Source organism: Lotus japonicus, chromosome 4 (assembly GCF_012489685.1).
Source record: "Lotus japonicus ecotype B-129 chromosome 4, LjGifu_v1.2".
NCBI classification, from domain to species: domain Eukaryota; kingdom Viridiplantae; phylum Streptophyta; class Magnoliopsida; order Fabales; family Fabaceae; genus Lotus; species Lotus japonicus.
In genome coordinates, this window is record NC_080044.1 from 12,199,177 (window position 1) to 12,220,214 (window position 21,038).

Genomic DNA, 21,038 nt, shown 5'->3' on the forward strand with positions numbered 1-21,038 from the left:
TTGAGTTTTGAAATGTCTCATAGCGACCAACGATGAGATATATTCAGATAAAAGAAAATTAAGTTATACTCTCGTTTTTTAACGATGAATTGGACCCTCTTTTAAAAAAAAAAAACTCGGTTGAATTGGACCCTCTTGGATGTGCTGATAACTAGAATTATTTGTCAATCAGCTTTTATTTATTTATGTCCTTGATGACATTGTATTTATTACGATTAGGATTATGCAAAATGCAATAGATATGGTTTATATGTTCCTACGGTCCTACCGTCCAAAATCAGAGGCGCGTTCCACAAATCTTAACAGAAAACCGCGTTGACCTGTTTTCTGTTTTGAGTTCTAAGGGATCAGAATTATTAATTTTCAAAGAAGATGGATCAATATTTTTAATACTTGTTGTATTATCATACTCAAACCTACCAAAACGAACCTCATGATATGTTAGTTAGTCGTACCAGAGTATTAAATGCACAAAGTGAAGGCGATAATGTAGCAAAAAAAAGAATATTTAGCTTATGTGGCACATGCAAGAAGTTGACAAGAATGTGGAAATCGACCAAAATTCCCAAACCTAAATATTTTACACACTAAATAATGCTAATTTGTTATATTACACTACGCGTCTGAGATACATAATTAATGGAGTTCTAAGATCCGCAAGAATTTTCTTTGAATGCAAGCATCATCGGTAGTTACTAACAAATAAGGTCTTAAGAAACTAATATTCATCTATTCAAAAATATATCTTAAGGTCATGCATATACTCCCTCCGTTCTACGGATACTTTAAGGTTGTGACACATATTATTAGAAATTAGGAAACATATATTCAACCATAAAAGTTAGCTCAAAAGTTGAAGTTTGCACTAATCTTATAAATGCTACTTATGCTATCTCTAGCCAATGTACTTCTAACACACACCCTCACGTCCAGGACTGAACAAAGTGAAACGTGGGATCAATAACAATGGGTGGCCTAAATATGGGAGGTCTCAACAACAAACAACAAATAAATCTAAGATAGACTCTGATACCATATTAGAAATTTGGAGGCCTATACTCAACCACAAAAGCTAACTTAAGAGTTGAGGTTTGCACTACCCTTATAAAGGTTATCTATGCTTTATCTACCTTTCTAATAAATCATTAATCTTTCTTATTAATTCTGACATTTTAATGTTCCTACCACCATTAAATTAAAGGTAGAATTTGTAAAACATGATTAATACTCTCTTGAAACTGTAAAAGTGATAAATAAATAGGAACAAGAAAGTGATCAAAATAGTGACATATATCTAGGAATGGAGGGAGTATAGTTTAAGAGGTCATTAACTGTTATATAATTTGATTAAAACATCCTTATTTGAAGTTGAGTTATATTAAAGAGAAATATTAATGATAATTATTAGTTAAGTAATTGATGAAAATTGTGATTGGTGAAAAATGAAGTTGGTAGATGAGAAATATGATATTAAATAAGAGTATAGAAGGAAGAGAGTGTGATAAGTATTCCTGAATTTCTACAAAAATATATATTTTTGGAAAATAGGTTAAAATTTATACAACATATATTTTAGAATAGAGTAACAAATTAATATCCCTATAGCAGGTATTGTACAAATCTTTCAACCAGTATGAAGGTCTTGGAAAGGGTTCATGCACATCCCCAGTCTCAGAGATCCCATATTTCATTTGTAGAACTTTACTCTAGAGGATATTTCCATTTGCCAAATAAGGCTAGATTGAAGAGACCCTAGTCTTTTATCGCTAGCCCCCCTTCCTCCTTTGATTTACACAATTGGTCTCATTTGACCCAGGCTATTTTCGAAGACTCTTCCGACCTTCCCCATAAGAAGTTTTTGATAATCTTCTTGCTTGAACTAATGAAGCCTGCTGGTGCATTAAACCATGATAGGAAATATTGTGGTAAGGAAGTTAAGACACTTCTAATCAAGCATAAACGACCCCCCAAATGATTGGCTTTTTCTCCTCCAAGATGAGTAGATGACAGTTTTGATTTCATGATCTCTATAATGGTGGTCCATAATGTGATCCTCCTGGGATTCCCCCCAATCAGGACTCCCAAGTAAGTAAATGGAAATGTCATCACCTTAAAATGAAGTATTGATGCATAGCTTTGGGTTTCGCCTCCGTCCAATGACACACTCAACAATTTGCTTTTGTTGAAGTTCCACTTTTAGCTTCGATGTCAATTCAAAACACCTAAGGATGATCTTCATAGTCATCACATTCTGAGCTGATTTCAGAAAATTTTATTTGACTTATTTAAAGACTAATACGTTATATCTAAACTACAATCTCTCTTATATAGGCAACCCATATGACGTGGTCGTCTGTGAAGATGAGATCGCCCATGAACATGAGGTTTCCTATGATGATGTCTTTCGTCCAAATCCGCTTGGCTAAATTTCTGCACTCCAGACTTATAAGTCTCTCATTATGGTTCACAAGTCCCAACGACATCGAGCCTTAACTTATGTTCCTCGGTCATCGCCAAATGGTCCTCAATCTTTCTCACTAGATAAACAACCCACGTACTATTAATTTTACCCCAAGAAAGACATTAGCAGAGCACCAAAGTCCCAAGAGAAAGTCACACACTAGCCTTTACATTTTTTCTCTGATGTTAATTAGAGTATTCTTATAGCTGATAGTCATGACTTTAATCTCTCGCTCCACTATCAGCACACCAAATAATAGAAGGCTGGCAATGAGTTTTTCTCATTGCCAAGAGAGGAGGAATCGAACCCCCAATCACTTTCTTTAGAGACGAAGTGTTGAATACTACGTAAACCTACTTGTTCATAACCCCTTTTACACAAACTACAAAGTAATTGACTATGTAGGGATCAATTTTTTTGAAACAACCTGTATATATTAAGAAGAAGAAGGCTCAGAAGTCATTACATCATAGTGAACCAACGAAAGAATTCCATCCGGGACCTTCTCAATCTTGAGTCCTGACCCTAAAACTGTATTCACTTGTTACTCCTTTCCTGTCTTCTTTTTATTTTATTTCTTGTTGTTTCTCTTAGTTTGTTGTTGCATATCCCCTCTTTGGGGGGGGGGGTTGTAATTGGCCCTGAGTTTTTTTCCAACTATCAGCAACAACAATACCACTATGACGCACAAACAAAAAAAGCAGCAATATCAAAACTAGAAAATAACGGGACAACCTCTCTCTTCTTTCTCTCTCTATTACGCTCTCTCCCTCGCACATAGCTTTCTAGGGTTTTGATGGGTGGCCGTCGCGCCGCCCCCTTGCGCGGCGGCAACCCCTGTTTTTCTCCTGCGTTTCCTGCATTCCTTTTGCCCTATTTCTCTTGTTAGCCTTCGTTTTTCCTTCCTTTGCATCTGGTGCTTTGAGGAGTTTGGCGTTGCAAGGTTTCTCTGCCTTTTCGAACTGGTGAGTGCTCTGCCTTTCGATCTGTTGCGTGCTCTGTTCCTTCGTTCTGCTGCGCTGCTCTGCCTCCTCCTCGACGTAGGCGACATCGCTGCTCGTCACCGTGGCGAGTGTCGCCAGTAAGTCTCTTGGCTTGCCTGAACTGTGATAGCCTGCTGAGGCCAGTTCCGGGAGCGTGGTGGCCTTGTAGTGCGGTGGAGCCTTCCTCCTTCCCCCATGGAGTCAAAGCCCTGTTGTCTTCTGTCCGTTCTTGCTGCGATGTGGATTTGGGTCTGGTTCGAGCCTCGCCATTGGCGCTTCCGTCGCTACTGCATCTTGCAACACGTCGTCGTTGGTGAGCCTCTTTGCTTGCCTTGACCTGTGCTAGCCTGTTGAGGCCAGATCCGAGTCTGTGGTGGCGGTGTAGTGCGACGACGGCGTCCCTTTTTCCCTTCGCTCGGAGTTCCACCCTTGTTCAGAGCATTGCTCGTGGCTCCTCAGATCCGTTGTTTTCGGCGTCCTTCCTCAGATTTGAAGCTTTCAGAACGCTTATTTGATGTTCTATCCTTCACCGTTTTGCAACTTTGATGCCAGTGGCAGAAGAGGAGCTTCTTTTGATCTTCTTTGAGGTGTGGCGCCGTGGAGTTTTACTGAAGGCTCGATGCAGACTAGGTTGGTGGTCTTGATGCTTCTTGAGTCATCGGTGGTGATTTGGTCTCTTGGGCTAGTACTGTGGTGCTTTTGGTCGATAGTTTGTGCGTTATTGCATTTCTAGTGCCGAGATGTGGCTCCGTTTTTGTTGGGTTATGTGACTTTTGTCACAGATAGGGTCCCGACGGATGTCCGTCTCGTAGGTTTTTTTATCTGAGCTTGTTCTCATGATCACTGGTTAGCAGTCTTAACGTCTGCTAAATTTGTAGCATTAGATGATTATTTGTACTATCGACCTTTTATATCTATCTATATATATAATTTTTGTTTTCAAAAAAAAATCAAAACTAGAAAATAAATTACGTCAATCACCAATAATAAAGTCAAAATAGGATGCTTCCCTAAATATTGGCATCCACTTACGTAGAGATCATTAATAAAAATATGTAATTAGTTGTATATGGTTTCAAGTCTACCAACTTAAAAATTTAATTAGGAGATTCATACGAGGCATGAAAAACCAATCAGCTCCATATTTTTATGGTTGCTGAATGTGAATAGGTTATAAATGGTCAAACATTTGTTGTTATAAATTCTTCAACCACCGATTAAGCAATCATTTTCATATCACATTTTAATTGATAATGACCTTTGACTTGCATCAAATTCTCTTGATCACTATAGGTGAGGAAGATTTTAGCCTATAATCTATATCTATATACTTTAGAAAAGAGGAAGGCTGTGAGCCTCACCTCCATGACTTGGCATTCCAAGACTCACTCTCCACCACCCCCCCTCTTTACATGACAAGTGTCACCTCCTAATTATTTTGGACCTCAATTGTAAAAACCCAATTACGTATTTCAGTTTTTAGCCCATTAATCAAAGATTGGTATTCAAGTTTTAAATCTGTTTTCAGCGTGTTGTGCATATAAATCCTTTGATTATAGCCCATTAATCAGTTTTTAGCACAATTATCAACGTATTTCAGTTTTCAGCGTTTCAATCATTCCTTATTTACACCACCTACTACTATAATAATTAAATGGTTCGCATCCACGTTATTTCAATTGAAAACAAACCTGGTATTTACCTTAATTAGCTCATCAAAATTAAATTCCATTAAAGGACCATTCTATTATGAATCATAACAAATAATAGTGAGATTGACCAATATGATTTAAAAACAAAAGTCAAGACTGATTCAGAATAACATTCCGTGTGTTGATTCAGGCCGCACCAAATATGGAGGTGGACTGCCATTATTTTTTTTCTTCCATTTTTAGAATAGAGTAACCCTAATTCTCAATTTCCTATATAAATAACCTCATGTTCATCCTTCAAATTCATCTTTTATTCCCACCAACCATTACCTTTGAAGATTTCTTTGTTCTAATGGCAATCGACGATCTCTCAACCATCGATGCCTCTAAAGAGAACTGGTGTATTGTCGCAAAGGTGAACCGGTTGTGGCTTAGTCCAAGCCTATATGGATCCAAGCTTCCATTTTCCATGGACATGATACTCATGGATGAGAAGGTAAATCACTTTTCACATAAACTATCTTTTTTTACGTCATTTTTGTTTAAATTATAAATTCTTACGTTATCCTTTATTTGAATTTCAGGGTTGTAAAATACATGCTTCCGTTCGGAAGACTCTGATATACCGATTCCAATCTTTACTAAGTGAGGGTCGTGTATATCAGATTTCGTTCTTCGGCGTTGGAGAAAGCGGTCGTGATTTCCGACCGACCTCGCATCCTTTCAAAATTAACTTTGATATTCATACATCTGTGCGCTTGGTTCCCAACAAGACCATTGACTTGAGCCCGTACAATTTTGTACCAATATCTGATATAATGTTCAAGGATCTTGATACGTCTTTTCTGATAGGTATGTGAGATTAATTTAGATTTAAATGCAAGACCATTGACTAGAACCCGTACAATCTATATACTATAGAAAAGAAGAAGACTGTGAGACTCACTTAGATGAGTTAGCACTCCCAGGTTCACTCTTATCCACCCTCCCTCATTAGCTGACAAGTGTCAAGCTCTAAATCATTCTGACAAATTTATGGTGAGACAATTTCTCCTTAATTTTGGTTTTGTGGCCCATAATTGACAATCTATTGAATAATTATAAAAAATCTCATTAATTGTTGATTAATTTTTTTAACTGTCCATTTATGCTGAATCAAAAGTCATCACCCATCATTAACTACTTATGGAATAGTCATTCAAAATATTATTAATTGTTGTTTAATTTTTTTTAAACTCTCCATTAATGCTGTAACAAAAGTCATCACCCATCATTGACTACCTATGGAATAATCATTTAAAATCACATTAATAGATGTTTAATATTCTTATTCATACATAAGGCTTAAAAACAAAAACTTTCCCACTTTTGTTATACGTATTTTCCTTTTTTTTTATGTGATTAAAACTGATTTTGCTAACCTTTAAAAAAGTACGTTTTTGACATCAAGATTCAAATTTTAAAATTTTGACAACCTATAAATTCAAATTTTGAATATTCTTTTTGGAACAATATTCTCCTTCCTTTTTTCACATGCAAACAACATAAACTCTAATTGTTTTCATCTATATAAACTCTCTTATGTAATTCTTCTCCTCTATCATTCCATTATTTAACCATCATCTAAGAGTTTTGAAATAACTATTGTTGTGATGACTGGAAAATTGAGAAGCAAATGTTGAAAAAGCAAAAAAAGTTCAGGTATTGCTTCTGATTCAACCAGTTTCTTGCCATATCATAAGGGTATAGTTACATTTCTATGAACATTATGAAATGATCTGCAACGTGTGTGATTTATTGAAATGATTTTGATTGGAGTGATGCTTTTTTACTTTTTCTTTGTAATTTCATAGGCCTCATCACCATGGGACTTTTATTGTGAATTGGAATTGGGGATGGTGAGCTTATATGGAAGATTCTTCAAGAGTGAATACAACATGTGAGGTTTTTGCCCTCTTCCTACTTTCTGTTAGATTTCGCTGAATTTTTTTGTTTGTTTTTCCAGAGTGGCTTGGTTGAGTTTTGTTCTACAATTAAAAACCAAAGAAGAGATACGAGGAAGGAGAGGTAAGCCTTATGAATTTTTTGATTCACATTTATTTTGAGCAAAGCATATTGAAACATATAACTCAGGAAAACATATACATCTTTATATTTTAGGCATGAATCTTCATCTACTGTCTACTGACCTTGCTGCTTGATTTAATGTTTAGCATGTTACAATTTGGTCATACTCTTTTTCTTTTGGTGTTCACAAATTTTGGTTGATGATGACAGTGTTGAACAGTTGCGGCTTACATAATTAGTATTAAGTGATGTAAGTTAAAATAAAATTAAATACTATTATATATGCACATGCTATCACTATAGATAGTTATGTATTGTGAATTTCAATTTTTACTCTTATTTCAGGATAGTTCAGATTCGTTCATGACAACTACTTCTAGATTAAAGGCTGATGCATCTTCTTCCAACTTAGCAAAGATTGTCGTTTTATGTTGTAATTTATTTATTTATTTGTGCACTTTGAGTTATTTACTGTTTTGCGTTTAGATTATGGTGTGAATATTATATTTTTTAGGTCATATAGAATTTTTTAGGTCATAATATTATCTTTAAGTTAATGGAGTTCTTTTTTTATAAAATGTAAACAAAAATTGAGATTTGAGTTTGAAATTTTAATTGAGTACTAAATAATAGTAATTGGAGCCTAATTTTCAGTCAGATTTTAAAACACTTGATACTTTTTTAAACAAAATAAGCAAATCAATAATAAATATAATGGGTAGAGATTAACTTTCTTATGCAAAATCAGATTTAGTTTGTGATCAATATAAATAAGAGAAATCCGTTTATTTAATGAAAAGGAAATGAATAATCAATTAAAAAAAAATCATTTTGATTGGGATACATTTAATTTCAAGGTAAAATAAATTAAAAAATGTCAATTCTGTTTTAGTGAATAAATTTGATTTCTCCTTTAATAATAATTAATGGAGTTTCTTTAACTTTTTTATGTAATAAATATAAAATTTAGAATAATTCCATAGATTATGGTGTGGATATTCAATTTAATATTGAAATTTGAGTTTGAAATTTGAAATTGAAAATTGGTTGTGAATAATAGTACTTGCGTCAAAATTTATGGTGTGATATTAAAAAAAATGTAAACGCTTAATCCTTTAGTTTTAATGAAAAAAGAAAATAAATATTGAATTTAATGAGTGCAGTACATAATCAACTTTCTTAAGCAAAATCAGATTTAGTTAGTTATGAGTATAAATAAGGCAAATCCGTTTTTTAAGTAAAAAGGAAATGAATAATCAATTTAGAAAAAAAAAACATTCTAATTGGGCAACATGAAATTTCGGAGTGGAATGATGAAAAAAAGAGTCAGTTCCGTTTTAATGAGTAGATTTTAATTTTTCCTTTCATAATAATTATTGGGGTTTCTTTTACCTTTTTTAGAAAAAAGGTAAATAATGGAATGATCTCATAGATTAAGGAGCGAATATTTAATTTTATTTAATTAATTTATTATTTTTAAAATTGAAAAAATAATTTTGCGATTTGAGTTTGAAATTTAAAATGGGTACTAAATAAAAGTCTAAAAGTAATTTGATCCAACTTTTCACTCGGATTTTAAATTATTATGCTCAGACACAGAATACGCTTTTCTTTCCACCCTAAATCATTTGTAAATTCATTCATAATAATTAATTAGGTTTCTTCTAATTTTTTAAGAAATAAATATAATTTATAGAATGATCTCATTGATTAATGAGTCAATATTCAATTTAGGCTAAAAAGCATTTTTGGCCCCTGATGTTTTAAGTTTGTGCAAATTCTGCCCCTATCTATTTTTGTCGATGTTTCTACCCCTCATGTTTTCAAACAGTGCACCGTCTACCCCTCCGTCATGGGTAGACAATGCACTGTTTGAAAACATGAGGGGTAGACGATGCACTGTTTGAAAACATGAGGGGTAGAAACATCGACAAAAATAGAGTAGGGGCAGAATTTGCACAAACTTGAAACATCAGGGGCCAAAAGTGCTTTTTAGCCTTCAATTTAAGTTAATGAATTTCCTTTTTTAAAAATTGTAAAAAAAAAATTGAGATTTGAGTTTGAAATTTAAAATGAGTACTAAATAATAGTAATTGAGGCCAAATTTTCAGTCAAATTTTAAAACATTTTTCTTAAATGAGTACTATATACTTATGATTAGATTACATGGTAAAAAAGTTCGACAGGGAAAAACATTCTACACAAGAAATAGTTAATGTAAAAACTAATAATTTTTGCTAACTCTTCATTCCCATCCTTCCCTTATGGCTCCTAGCTTTTACCACTATTGCTAACTCTTGGGAACAATTTTTAATCTAATTTAAGTATATTTTTTATAATTTTAAAAATATTTAGAATTAAATGTATATAAAGTTTTTGTCAAATTTTGCAAGTTGTGTAATACTCATTGTGATTTTGTTTGGTTGAATGCTCACTTTTCAATTTTTCATATCTTAATTCAAGGCTTAATAGCTTTTTTGGTCCCTCACTTATCACAGTTTTGCACTTTTGGTCCCCAATAAAAAAAATTAGCACTTTTGGTCCTCCACATTGCTTATTTATTTGTAAAAATGATCCCTATTTAGACGAAAACTGTAAAAGTGTGTAAATATGAGGGATTAATTTTGCTAATTTTTTCCTAAAGGGACTAAAAGTGAAAAAATTGTGATAAGTGAGGGACCAAAATATCCATTAAGCCTAATTCATTAATCGTGCTTAAATAATGAGATCAATATTCGCCGTGCAACGCACGGGGTAAAAACGCTAGTATTGCTGACATTGCAAATTGAATCAAGTTGTATTAATCTAACATCAACATTAAGCTACTCACTAGTCACCAGTATATACTATGGCTATGTTTGACATGTCATTTCAGCTAGCTTATAGCTTATTTGATTAGCTTAAAGCTTATTTGACTAGCTTAAAAACTCTTCAAAAATGTTTGGTGAAGGAGCTTATTTTGGTAGCTTAAAGCTTTAAGCTATAAGCTATCTCAGGTAGCTTATTAAATTTATTCTCATTTTTATCCTTATTATTTCATTAAAATTCCACCATTACCCTTATATATTTATAAAAACACTAAACTTATTTTCCCCTCACACTTACGTATGCAGTTTCCGCCACCATTCCCGTCACACCGGTGTGCACCACAAGTATTATAAATATTATATTAATAAAAATAAGTAAAAATTAATATTATATTTTTAAGATAATAAATAAGTTGGGTTAATACAAATATTTAAAGTGATAATAATTTTAATATTAATATTATATAGGTATTAGTGTGAAAATAATGTAATGTTAAATATAAAAATAATTATACAAGTATGTTATTTTATGTCATTTTATAATTTCAGCTTGTTTAACCGTTAGTTTTACCAAACACTTTTGTTTCAATCACGCAGTTTTCAGCTTTCAGCTATCGGCTATCAGCTAGCTTATCAGCTTTCAGCTAGCTTTTCAGCTTCCAGCTAGCTTATCAGCTAAACATGCCAAACATAGGCTATATGAAGTTAGCTACATATAGGGATTATGTCAGACCATAAAGTTGTAATCTAAAGTAATAAAACATTTAAATATTCAAACTAGAAACCGATTTGGATAAGCTGTAGAGCCATGAGCAAAATATTCTCAGTTACATATACATGTAAAAAAATAGTAATCAAGATCTTTAGTAGATTCATTATCGAGCTGATCACCCGAATCATCTAAATTTATGCACTCCATGTTGTACTGTTAATTCAATATGAGTTTGATTTGGCATAAGAATATTATATTTCGTTTCTTGTGCGAATATTAATATCTTTGAGATGAAACGAAATATCTTTGAGATTGATATTTGTGCGAATATTAATATCAATCTCAAGTGAAAGACACCTTTGTTATATATTATATACACCTTTGTTATATACACCTTTGTTATATAACCTTATAGGTTGGTTATATTGATCTCATTACTCAAATATTATATACACCTTTGTTATATAACCTTATAGGTTGGTTCTTTAACAATTGTTTCGTCGTAAGAAAGAAGTAATATATGTTCAATTCTATAAAATGTTGACTAAAGCGGCAGTTATAACGCAGGATCTGCTGCTAACATGGATACAACAGATCAAGAATATTCGATTTCCATTTTTTCCTTTTTCCCTAGAATATTTAAAGTGAACCGTATAAACTAAATTATATATACAAAGCGTAATAATAGAAGATGTGACGTGATTTATATAGTTATACACATAGTTCCTTGATGAAATTAAAAATTCGATTCTTTATCTTGAGAATTAAGCATATTTTATGCTCAAATATTTATTGTTCAGTACAAACTTACAGTAAGAGATTAGTCACTGTATTTGTTTTCCCAGTTCAATACTGTGGGCCTCAACATGAAGCAGCTTACCGTGATGAAGTGACACATGTGATTCGTGTAATGTATGATGTACGTACAAAATCTGTTCGATTGTGATGACTGGTTATTACGGTAGATGTTTTATTTCCTCATTCGAATTAATTCCAAACATCAATTCAAACAGCATTTGGTTTACGCATAACGAGTGAAAACAGCAGAGCGAGTGAATGGTTGAGTCTCCGGTCCAAGCTCCGGGGAAGGCTCCGGCGGGAGGCCGGAATGGTGAGAGAAGATCGTTTCGAGACATGGTACTTGGCCCGAGGGCTTCAGAGGACAGGGCATCAAAAGTGGATCTGATTGCCCACAAGTTGGTTCGCATTGAACTGAGTGAAGATGCAAGGCAGCCACCCAAGGTGTTTGCGGCGGATTCAGTCATAGAGAACCTGAGCAAGCCTTGGAAGCAAGCCTTGGTGGTGAAACTCATCGGGAAGAACCTAGGCTACAGCTTAATGAAGAGCAAGCTGCACAGCTTATGGAAACCGTCTGGCGGGTTTGACATCATGATGATAGACCATGGGTTTTATATGGTGAAATTTGATAAGGAGGAGGATCGCGAGAAGGTCCTTCACGGTGGTCCGTGGATGATTTTTGACCACTGTGTCGCTGTAGCACAGTGGATCCCCGAGTTTGTGCCGTCAACAACGGCTACTCTTAAGTCAATGGTCTGGTTGAGGTTCCCGGGCCTGAATCCAGCGTTCTATGAGGAGAGCTTCCTCTTGGCTTTAGCGGCGGCGATAGGGAAGCCCGTCAAGATCGATGGTGCCACCTTGGATATGCACAGGGGGAGGTATGCACGAGTGTGTGTGGAAATCGAGCTTAGTAAGCCAGCCACAACAAAGATCTGGTTTAGAGAACAACTGATTGAGGTGCAGTACGAAGGAATGCACGTGATATGCGAACATTGTGGATGTTTTGGCCATCTAGGGCGCAACTGTTTGGATCCGGCGAAGGGGAACCTGAGGACCCTGAACGATGGCGGCGCTGCAGCTAAACCTAATCTTGCACAGGTTGAGGGGGCGACAGTTACGCCGCTGGAACGTAACTCTCTTCCAATCATGCAGGATTCACGCAATGATTGGATACCAGTTAAAAGGAAAAATTCAAAAAATAAGAAGCATATCAAGGAGAGATTTGCGGGCCCCAGGGATCTGCCATTGAATTCTATAAAGAGCAATAACTCAGGTGCTGTTAAGAACGCACAAGCTGACGCGGCAAGTGAGAAAGCTAATGCAAGCGTGGGCCACAAGTCACCGAGTCCTCCACCGCTTACGCCTCTGAAACGGCGCCGAGGGCCTGGTGGTGTCGCGGTTGTAACGGCTGGAGGTCCCCAAGCAAGAATAGGAACTAATACTCCTTCTAGTAAGGCGAGGCAAGGGGCACGCTCCTTCAACCGTGAGAAAAACAAGGATAACAAGTTGCCACAAGGGTTTGTGTTTGCTGCAGCGGATGGGAGGAAAACTCAGGGTACTGCTCCGTGTACTATCCAGCGGGAGCTGCAATTTGGTACAGGAGAGCTTCATGAAGAAGGGGAAGTCGTGATGGAGGGTAGCCAGGGGGGTGAACCTCCAGATACCACAACCATGTGAAGAGGGATGCTACCCTCACTTACATGCACCAATCGTGTCCAATGACTGTGTTCAGAGATTTTAATGTGGTGTCCTGGAACATCAGAGGTGCGGCAAGTGTAGGGGTGAAACGACACTTGAGGGGGCTGCTTTCACGGCATAGACCCTCTCTTGTGTTTATTTTGGAGACACACACTCAATTCTGTACAGTACGGAAGTTTTGGGAGAATGTAGACTACAAACCAGTACACATTGTGGAAGCGCGAGGCCATGCAGGCGGTATTTGGTGCCTTAGTCCAGTGCATAGTCCTTACACTTTTACAGTAATTGATTTTTGTGACCAAGCAATCACGGTGGTGGTGGAGGGGGCTGTAGGTAGTTGGGTTTGTTCTGGGGTTTATGCTAGCCCTATCCCTTCTTCGAGGGGTGGTTGCTGGAATCATCTTCAGAATCTCCGCCGTCAGATTGTGCGGCCTTGGATGATGGTAGGCGATTTCAATGAAGCTTTACTGAGCTCAGATCAGCGTGGAGGGACTTTTACACAAGCAAGAGCTGACCGGTTTCATGAGTTTATTCAGAATTGTGCAATGATCCCTCTTCACACAGTAGGTCTACGGTACACCTGGGTGCGGCGGGTGAGGGGTAGGGTTGCCATGAGCAAAAAGCTCGATTGGTGTTTGGGGGACCACGATTGGAGTGTCCGCTTCACTGAGGCAGTTGCAGAGAATTTACCCAGGTTTCACTCGGATCATTCGCCAGTCCTAGTGTGTTGTGGAGGTTTTCCGGTGAGCCCAGGGGAGCGCCCGTTCCGTTTTGAAGCTGCTTGGACTACTCATCCTGAGTATACAAGCGTGGTGGAGAGGGCGTGGTGCGGGGGGTCTATGCATTTGAAGTTACAACAGGTCCAGCAACAATCGGTGGATTTCAACCAGAATGTCTTTGGCCATATTACCAAGCGAAAGAGGATTTTGGAGGCACGTATAAAAGGCATTCAGTGTAGATTGGAGACGGTTGACTCCGCTTCCTTGTCTATTCTCCATAACAAACTCCAACGAGAACTAGATGAGGTCCTATCCCAGGAAGAGCTGCTGTGGTTTCAGAAATCCAGAGAGCAACATGCACTCTTTGGAGGAAGGAACACAAAATATTTTCATGCTCAAGCTTTGATCCGTAGGCGGAAAAATAAAATTCATAGTCTGATGCTCCCGTCTGGGGAGGTGTGCTCTGAGGACCAGACTTTGCAGCGGGAAGCCATTCGTTTCTTCAAGGACCTTTTTTGCTCCACTGAAGCTGTAACGCAGCTTGACACGTCGGCGTTCATGTGTCCTAAGTTGGGGCAGGTTCATGCGGCAAGACTTGTAGCGGAGGTTACTAAAGAGGAGGTGTGGGAGGCGGTCTCTACTATGGGTCCGTATAAAGCTCCCGGTCCCGATGGGTTTCAAGCGGTTTTTTTCAAAACTTACTGGCATATTTTGGGAGACGATGTTTGGCAGTTGGTCCGTAATGCTTTTACTTCGGGCAGTTTTGATCCAGTGGTGTCTGAGACTCTAGTTGCTCTAATTCCTAAGGTGGATGTGCCTAAGTCTTTCCGGGAGCTTCGCCCTATTAGTTTGTGTAATGTGCTTTACAAAATAATTACTAAAGTGCTTGTTCTTCGCTTACGACCGTGTCTTCAAGAGATTGTGGGGCCTCTTCAAAGTAGTTTTATTCCGGGCCGTGGCACAACGGATAATGCCATTATTCTACAGGAGGTGGTGAATTTCATGCGGATGAAATCGAAACGGAGCAAGAATGTAATTTTTAAGCTTGATCTTGAAAAAGCTTATGATAGAGTAGATTGGAAGTTTTTGGAGGAGACTTTGAACGAGTTTGGTTTCCCACCGTTGACCGTTGCTCTCATCATGTTTAGTGTCTCTTCCTCATCGCTGTCACTTATTTGGAATGGGGCGCGTTTACCTTCCTTCCGGGCTAGTCGAGGTCTTCGTCAAGGTGATCCTCTTTCCCCTTACCTTTTTGTGCTTTGTATGGAGAGGTTGGCTCATATGATTCAGCATGAGGTCGAGGGGAATCGCTGGAAACCAGTGACTATCTCTAGGGGAGGTCCGGGGATCTCTCATTTGTTCTTTGCGGATGATGTTCTGTTGTTTGCGAAAGCGGAAGTTGAGCAAGTTCGGGTAGTTCACCAAGTGTTGGAGCGGTTTTGTGGAGCTTCAGGTTTAAAAATCAATGTTGGTAAATCTAGAGCCATGGCGTCTTGGTGTGTGGATACGGCGCTGAAAAATAGGATGGTAGCTCTTACCTCTATCCCTTTCACAGAACATTTTGGAAAGTACTTGGGGTTTCCAATTTACACTGGCCGGGCAAGGAAGGAGGATTTTCAGTTTGTGGTGGATCGTGTTGCTTCCCGGCTAGCAACATGGAAGGTTAATTTACTGAATAAACCTGCTCGTGTCACTTTGGCAAGATCAGTTTTGACGGCAATTCCAGTATATGTGATGCAACTAAATTGGCTCCCTTAATCGGTCTGTAATAGTTTGGATGCGGTGGTTCGAAGGTTTGTTTGGGGTAATGCTCATGGTAACGGGGTTAGCATGGTGGCTTGGAGGAAGCTTACACAACCGCGTAGGAGAGGAGGGTTGGGGATTCGCTCGGCTCGCATGAGTAATGTTGCACTGCTTGGAAAACAGTTGTGGAACCTAGTTCAGCGAACAGATAAGTTTTGGGTCAGAACGGTGGCTGCTCGGTACTCTGCTGGACCTGGTATTTTCTCAACTGGTGTCCTGGCGGGGTCTGCGTTCTGGAAGGCGATGTTGCGAATCAGAACCATCTTGCGCGATGGGTTTTCTCTCCGAATTGGCAGCGGACGCTCCTCGTTTTGGTATGCGGAGTGGTCTCCCTTTGGACGCTTGTGTGATTACGTCCCTTTTGTTGATGTGCATGATTTAGAGGTTTCGTTGGGAGATGTTTTTTCCTCGGGGTCGTTCAATGCTGATTATTTGTATACCGCGCTCCCTGCTGAAGTAAAGGAGTTTTTGGGACAGTGCAAGAATGTGGTGTGTGATGAGGAGGAAAGGGATTGCTTAATTTGGGAGCAGAATGTGGATGGTGACTATACCGTGAAAGCAGGATATCAGTGGTTGTTGGACCGGGAGGATAACCCAGTTTCCATCATGCAGCCGTGGCGCAAGGTGTGGCAGCTCCCAGTTCCTGAGAATATTCGGTTTTTTGTGTGGCAAGCTCTCCATAACGCTGTACCCACCATGGTTGAGCTCGCGCATAGGAATCTCGTGACGTCTAGCTTGTGTCAGCGATGTAAGTCTGCGCCAGAAACTCTTCTGCATTGTCTTAGGGATTGTCCGCTGGCGAAGAAGATTTGGTTTGCGATTGGCTTCGTGCTTCCGGTGGGATTCTTCTCACACGCAACTGTGGAAGAGTGGGTTGAGAGTTTCCAAGGTTTTGGGTTGACTGTCATGTTGGCTACAACTTGGGTTATTTGGAAGCAGAGATGTCGGTTTTGCTTTAATGGAGAATTGCAGATTGGCCATCGGGTGGTGCGCGAGGTTCACGCATTGTGGGAAGTGATTGCTCGCGTCTACCCTCTGTCTGCGTCGACTCCTCAGCTTCGCCTGGTGCGGTGGCAGCCTCCTCAGGATGGTTTTGTGGCCTTAAACACTGACGGCAGCTCGTTGGGTAACCCAGGTGCGTCTAGGTTTGGTGGGGTTGTGCGCACTAGCAGCGGTGTGTGGAGGGTAGGATTTGCTGGGTACATTGGCGTAACAGATTGTCTTCATGCGGAGCTCTTGGCTCTGTTTCATGGTCTTCATGTGTGCTGGCAGAGGGGCTTCCGCCGGGTTGAGGTGTTCACGGACTCTATGGTGGCCCTGAAATTGGTAACCGGGGAGCACTCTATATACCATAGGTATGGGGCGATAATTGGCTGCGTGAAACAGATGCTGCAGCAGGCTTGGGAGGTGCGTTGTAGTCATCTGTTGCGGGAAGGGAATGCTGTAGCGGACTTCATGGCGAAGCTGGGAGCAGGCATGCAGGATGATTTGGTGGTGTTTGAGGATCCGCCACCAGGGGTTGCTCCTCTTCTGCGTGCGGATTGCATGGGCACTTGGCATTGTAGGGAGTAGGAGGTTTTTTTGCTTTTCTTTGTTTCCAGTTTAAGCTCTTGTTACAAAAAAAAACAGCATTTGGTTTCGTTTAATTCCTTCCTTGAATGAAAAAGCGACTCAAAATGAAACAAAAAGCTCCTCAAATAATAATAAAAAATTTATTTCATGGTTTGTGGACAGCCAGGACAGCACACTGACTATCCACCGCGTAATCTCTTGGGGGACAAAAGACCAAAAGAGCATTTTGAGCACTGATGAATGATGATCATGATTACTCCCAAAAAGTTCAACAAAAGAGCATTTTGGCACCTGATGTTTCAAGTTTGTGCAAATTTTGCCTCTATTCTATTTTTGTCGACTTTTTACCCCTCATATTTTTAAACAGTGCATCGTCTCCCCCTCTGTCAGTCAGGCTTTCTCAGGAGAGGTTCTTGAGTGGATTGGAGAGATGAAGAGAAGTATATGAAGTTAATGATTATTAAGGAAATGATATAAATTAAATTTTCTTGATGTATATATCAATTATGTATGTAACTGAACTGGTTAAATGCATGTTTTGCTACTTACAGGTCTTGAGTTTGAATCTCTCATACCCCTTTCTTCAATTCCACTTGTAATTTTCAACGGTAACAACATCTTCAATAGTTATCAATTTTCTCTATATTTCTTTTTTTATAATATTAATTACATGTATTATTTATCTCCTTTTTTCCTACTAACTTTAACTTTAGGTGTCTACAAGACTACAACACTTAGGTTGAAACTTCAACATCTCTTCTCCCACAGATTTTACTTGGATTACAGCACAATATTACCCAATACCCACACAGTCCTTTGAAGAGAAAAAGTGGAGGGCCCTTCGACCACATTTTAATGTACTTAATTACTTACTCATAAAACAGGAAAAGAAATTATTTATTACTAATCTACTATACAATAATCTTTGACTTTTTAGCCTCTGACTCACACACTGCAAGTTGTCCTACTCATACGCATTGGGAATTAGTGCTTATATGGTTGAAAACAGAGAAATGGGTATGAAGGTCGATTTGTATAAGACAGGTCCACCCCACTGCCTGCGCCCTCTTGTCTCGCCGGCGGTGCCTTTAATTACGTACAAGTAATCTCTTTTAAGCAACTAAGTGTGTGTTCAACACTTGGCATTCTTACTTAAGATATAGAACATGAGATTTCAAACATTGTAATAAATTATTGGTTTCTCTGCAATAGTACTAAAAATCTAATTATAAAACACTTAACATGTTAGTTAACAATTACTACAGTATCAAACTTTTCATTGTTGATACTTGATACCATGAAGATCTTCATCGGGGAGTTACAGTAATGAATATTTTTCTTTTACCCTATTATTTATCACATTCAATATATATTCTCTTTCTTTTATTCTTTTCTCCCTTTAGATGTCGATTGATAGTATATATACATGTAAATGTCTATGAATCACTTCCCACATGATAATTATATAAAATATCAAACTTTTGATTAATCAATGATACAAAGGAGATTTATATAACTTTATGGTAAGGGATTAATGACATGATATATGAAATCAAACTTATACAAACCAGGTTGACTAAAAAGGCTCACACTTCACATCCACATGGGCAGAGTGCTCTCTCTTACTCCCTACATTTTTATCACAAAAAAATAAATGAAAAGTAAACATTTTTCATGGGCTACTCCACCAAAAATACCGGGGAGGCCAAAAAAAAGAAAAATAGAAGTGAATTATGCATGCGTTTTCACACACATGACCAGGCTATCGTTCTTCTTGCTCACGACCATCACGGCGTGACGATAACCGGAAAACCCACTTAGTGAGAGACTTCATTTTCAAACCACCGTTCCTCTTAGCACTGCCACCATTGCCGGTGCACTCAACAACAAAAGCCGTCAACCTTTTCATGGCCAAGTTGAGAGTCTGCTCCGACATGTTCGCGAAGCACACTCTGAACCACCCCGGTTCAGTGCAATGGCACGATGAACCGGGTGAGATGTTCAAACCAACCTGGTACACTATCTTCTTCCAGAGATCCATCTCAGCTTCAAAAGTGTTGGAACTCAACAAGTGCCTCATGTCAACCCAGCAGAACAACCCTGCGTTGCTCTCAAGGCACCCGATGCCGGCTTTTTGCAATCCTGAAACGAGCATTCTCTGTCGTCGCTTAAGCCTCTTTTCATTCTCAGTGATGTAGAGCTTCGTGAACTTCTTGTCTCCGAGCATGGCAGAGAGAAGATACTGTGTTTGTGATGAGACAAGACCGAAGCTTGACATTTTGGTGGCTGCAGACACAACATCGTCGTTCTCGGAGTAGATGGCGCCTACGCGGAAACCTGGCAAACCCAAGTCTTTGGAGAGACTATAGACAACATGAACTCTGTCCCAGACTCTGTCAGCGTTGTTGTCATCCTCGTTGGAAGAAACCTTAAGTTCATTTCTTTCCTTGAGGACTTCCATGACGCTGACAAACCCTGGGGAGCTAAAAACTGTCCCGGAGTAGATCTCGTCGCTTATCAAGTGCATGTCCCCATGCTCTTTGATGAAGTCGACGAGAAGATTCAGTTCACCCCGGGACATTGTGGTGCCTAGTGGGTTTGATGGGTTCGTCACGAGAACGCCTTTCACTTTGAGGTTACGCTTTTGTGCCTCTTCATAAGCTTGTTGCAATGCTGCTTCAGTGACTTGGAAGTTGTTAGAGCTATTGCATTGTATTGGAACAATCTCCACTCCAGTTCTCCACTTCAGATCTCTATCAAATCTGCATAGATGTAAGCAAAATTGATCAGCTTAATTAATACATAAAAATGGGTCTTACTTTTTTTTTTTATTAAAATTTTCAAAGTTTGCATTTTATAAATTGAACTTACCCTGGGTAATAAGGAGTGGGAAGGAGGAATGCATCTCCTTGTTCAGCGAGACAGAACATGAGGGTCTCATTGGCTGAGGTGGAACCCGCAGTGAGAACAATATGGTTGGGATCGAAGGTGACCTTGTTTCCTCTGATCTCAGCCATGAAATCTACGATTGCCTTCTTGAAGGCAGGCATGCCATGGTAGTCCTGGAAGAGAGCAAGTTCACGGAATATGGACTTTCCATCACGCTTGAACCCCGCTGCATCGGGGTTCTTCTCGAGCCATGATTCCAGAAGATCAAAACAGAGCTGATTCTCTGCAAGACCCATCTGAATAATTCCTTTGGGATTGTGAACCTCATCGTATGGGTTCTTCTCGTATTCCTCCCATCCTAAGAAGTATGAGGAATCTTGGCCGTGGCTATTACACGTTGCCTTTGTGGACAGGAGCTTCATTTTATTTTTTGTGGAATGCTAACTTGTACGAAGAATATATGGTTCTTAAGAGAAAATAGGAAGAACGAAAGAAGAAGAGAGAAGAGAAAGTGTCAAGTTTTGGGTTTGAATGTTTGAAGATGATGAATTGGTGTGTGAGGAGGAGTGAGGCATGTAAGCACATATTTATAGACGCAAACTCATACAAGAATATGAGGCCACATGGTATTGCAGAAACTCTTTTGACTAAAATATGCAAGTCCCTTTCTTGAAATGGAGAGAGAGTGAGAAAGAGACAGAACCAACTATAAATAAATAGTTTTAATACATTTACACATCTCATTTTCTCTTTTTAATCTCATTTTTATTCAGATTTCTCTCTATATTTCTTATCGAGTAATGATATATACACACCTCATTTTTAAAACACTTCATTTTCACCTCTTTTTGTTTCTATCTCTCTCCTCTTACCATTT

General features: G+C 38.5%; 3 protein-coding genes across 3 annotated transcripts; 2 read left to right on the top strand and 1 right to left on the bottom strand.

Annotated features, from left to right (window-relative positions):
* Window positions 1-5,448: 5,448 nt before the first annotated feature.
* LOC130712307 (uncharacterized) lies at window positions 5,449-7,530 on the top strand. The gene is made up of 6 exons (XM_057562147.1): window positions 5,449-5,592; window positions 5,681-5,948; window positions 6,769-6,797; window positions 6,950-6,994; window positions 7,102-7,163; window positions 7,509-7,530. The coding sequence occupies exons 1-6, from the start codon at window positions 5,449-5,451 to the stop codon at window positions 7,528-7,530; spliced, it is 570 nt and encodes a 189-aa protein (XP_057418130.1).
* Window positions 7,531-11,816: 4,286 nt separating this feature from the next.
* LOC130712308 (uncharacterized) lies at window positions 11,817-13,157 on the top strand. Its single transcript, XM_057562148.1, has one exon. It carries the CDS (start codon window positions 11,817-11,819, stop codon window positions 13,155-13,157), a length of 1,341 nt encoding a protein of 446 aa, XP_057418131.1.
* Window positions 13,158-18,780: 5,623 nt separating this feature from the next.
* On the bottom strand, window positions 18,781-20,701 carry LOC130709966 (1-aminocyclopropane-1-carboxylate synthase 3). The gene is made up of 2 exons (XM_057559107.1): window positions 20,144-20,701; window positions 18,781-20,034 (listed from the first exon to the last, which is right to left on the bottom strand). Exons 1-2 carry the CDS (start codon window positions 20,581-20,583, stop codon window positions 19,035-19,037), a joined length of 1,440 nt encoding a protein of 479 aa, XP_057415090.1. The 5' UTR covers window positions 20,584-20,701; the 3' UTR covers window positions 18,781-19,034.
* Window positions 20,702-21,038: the final 337 nt, after the last annotated feature.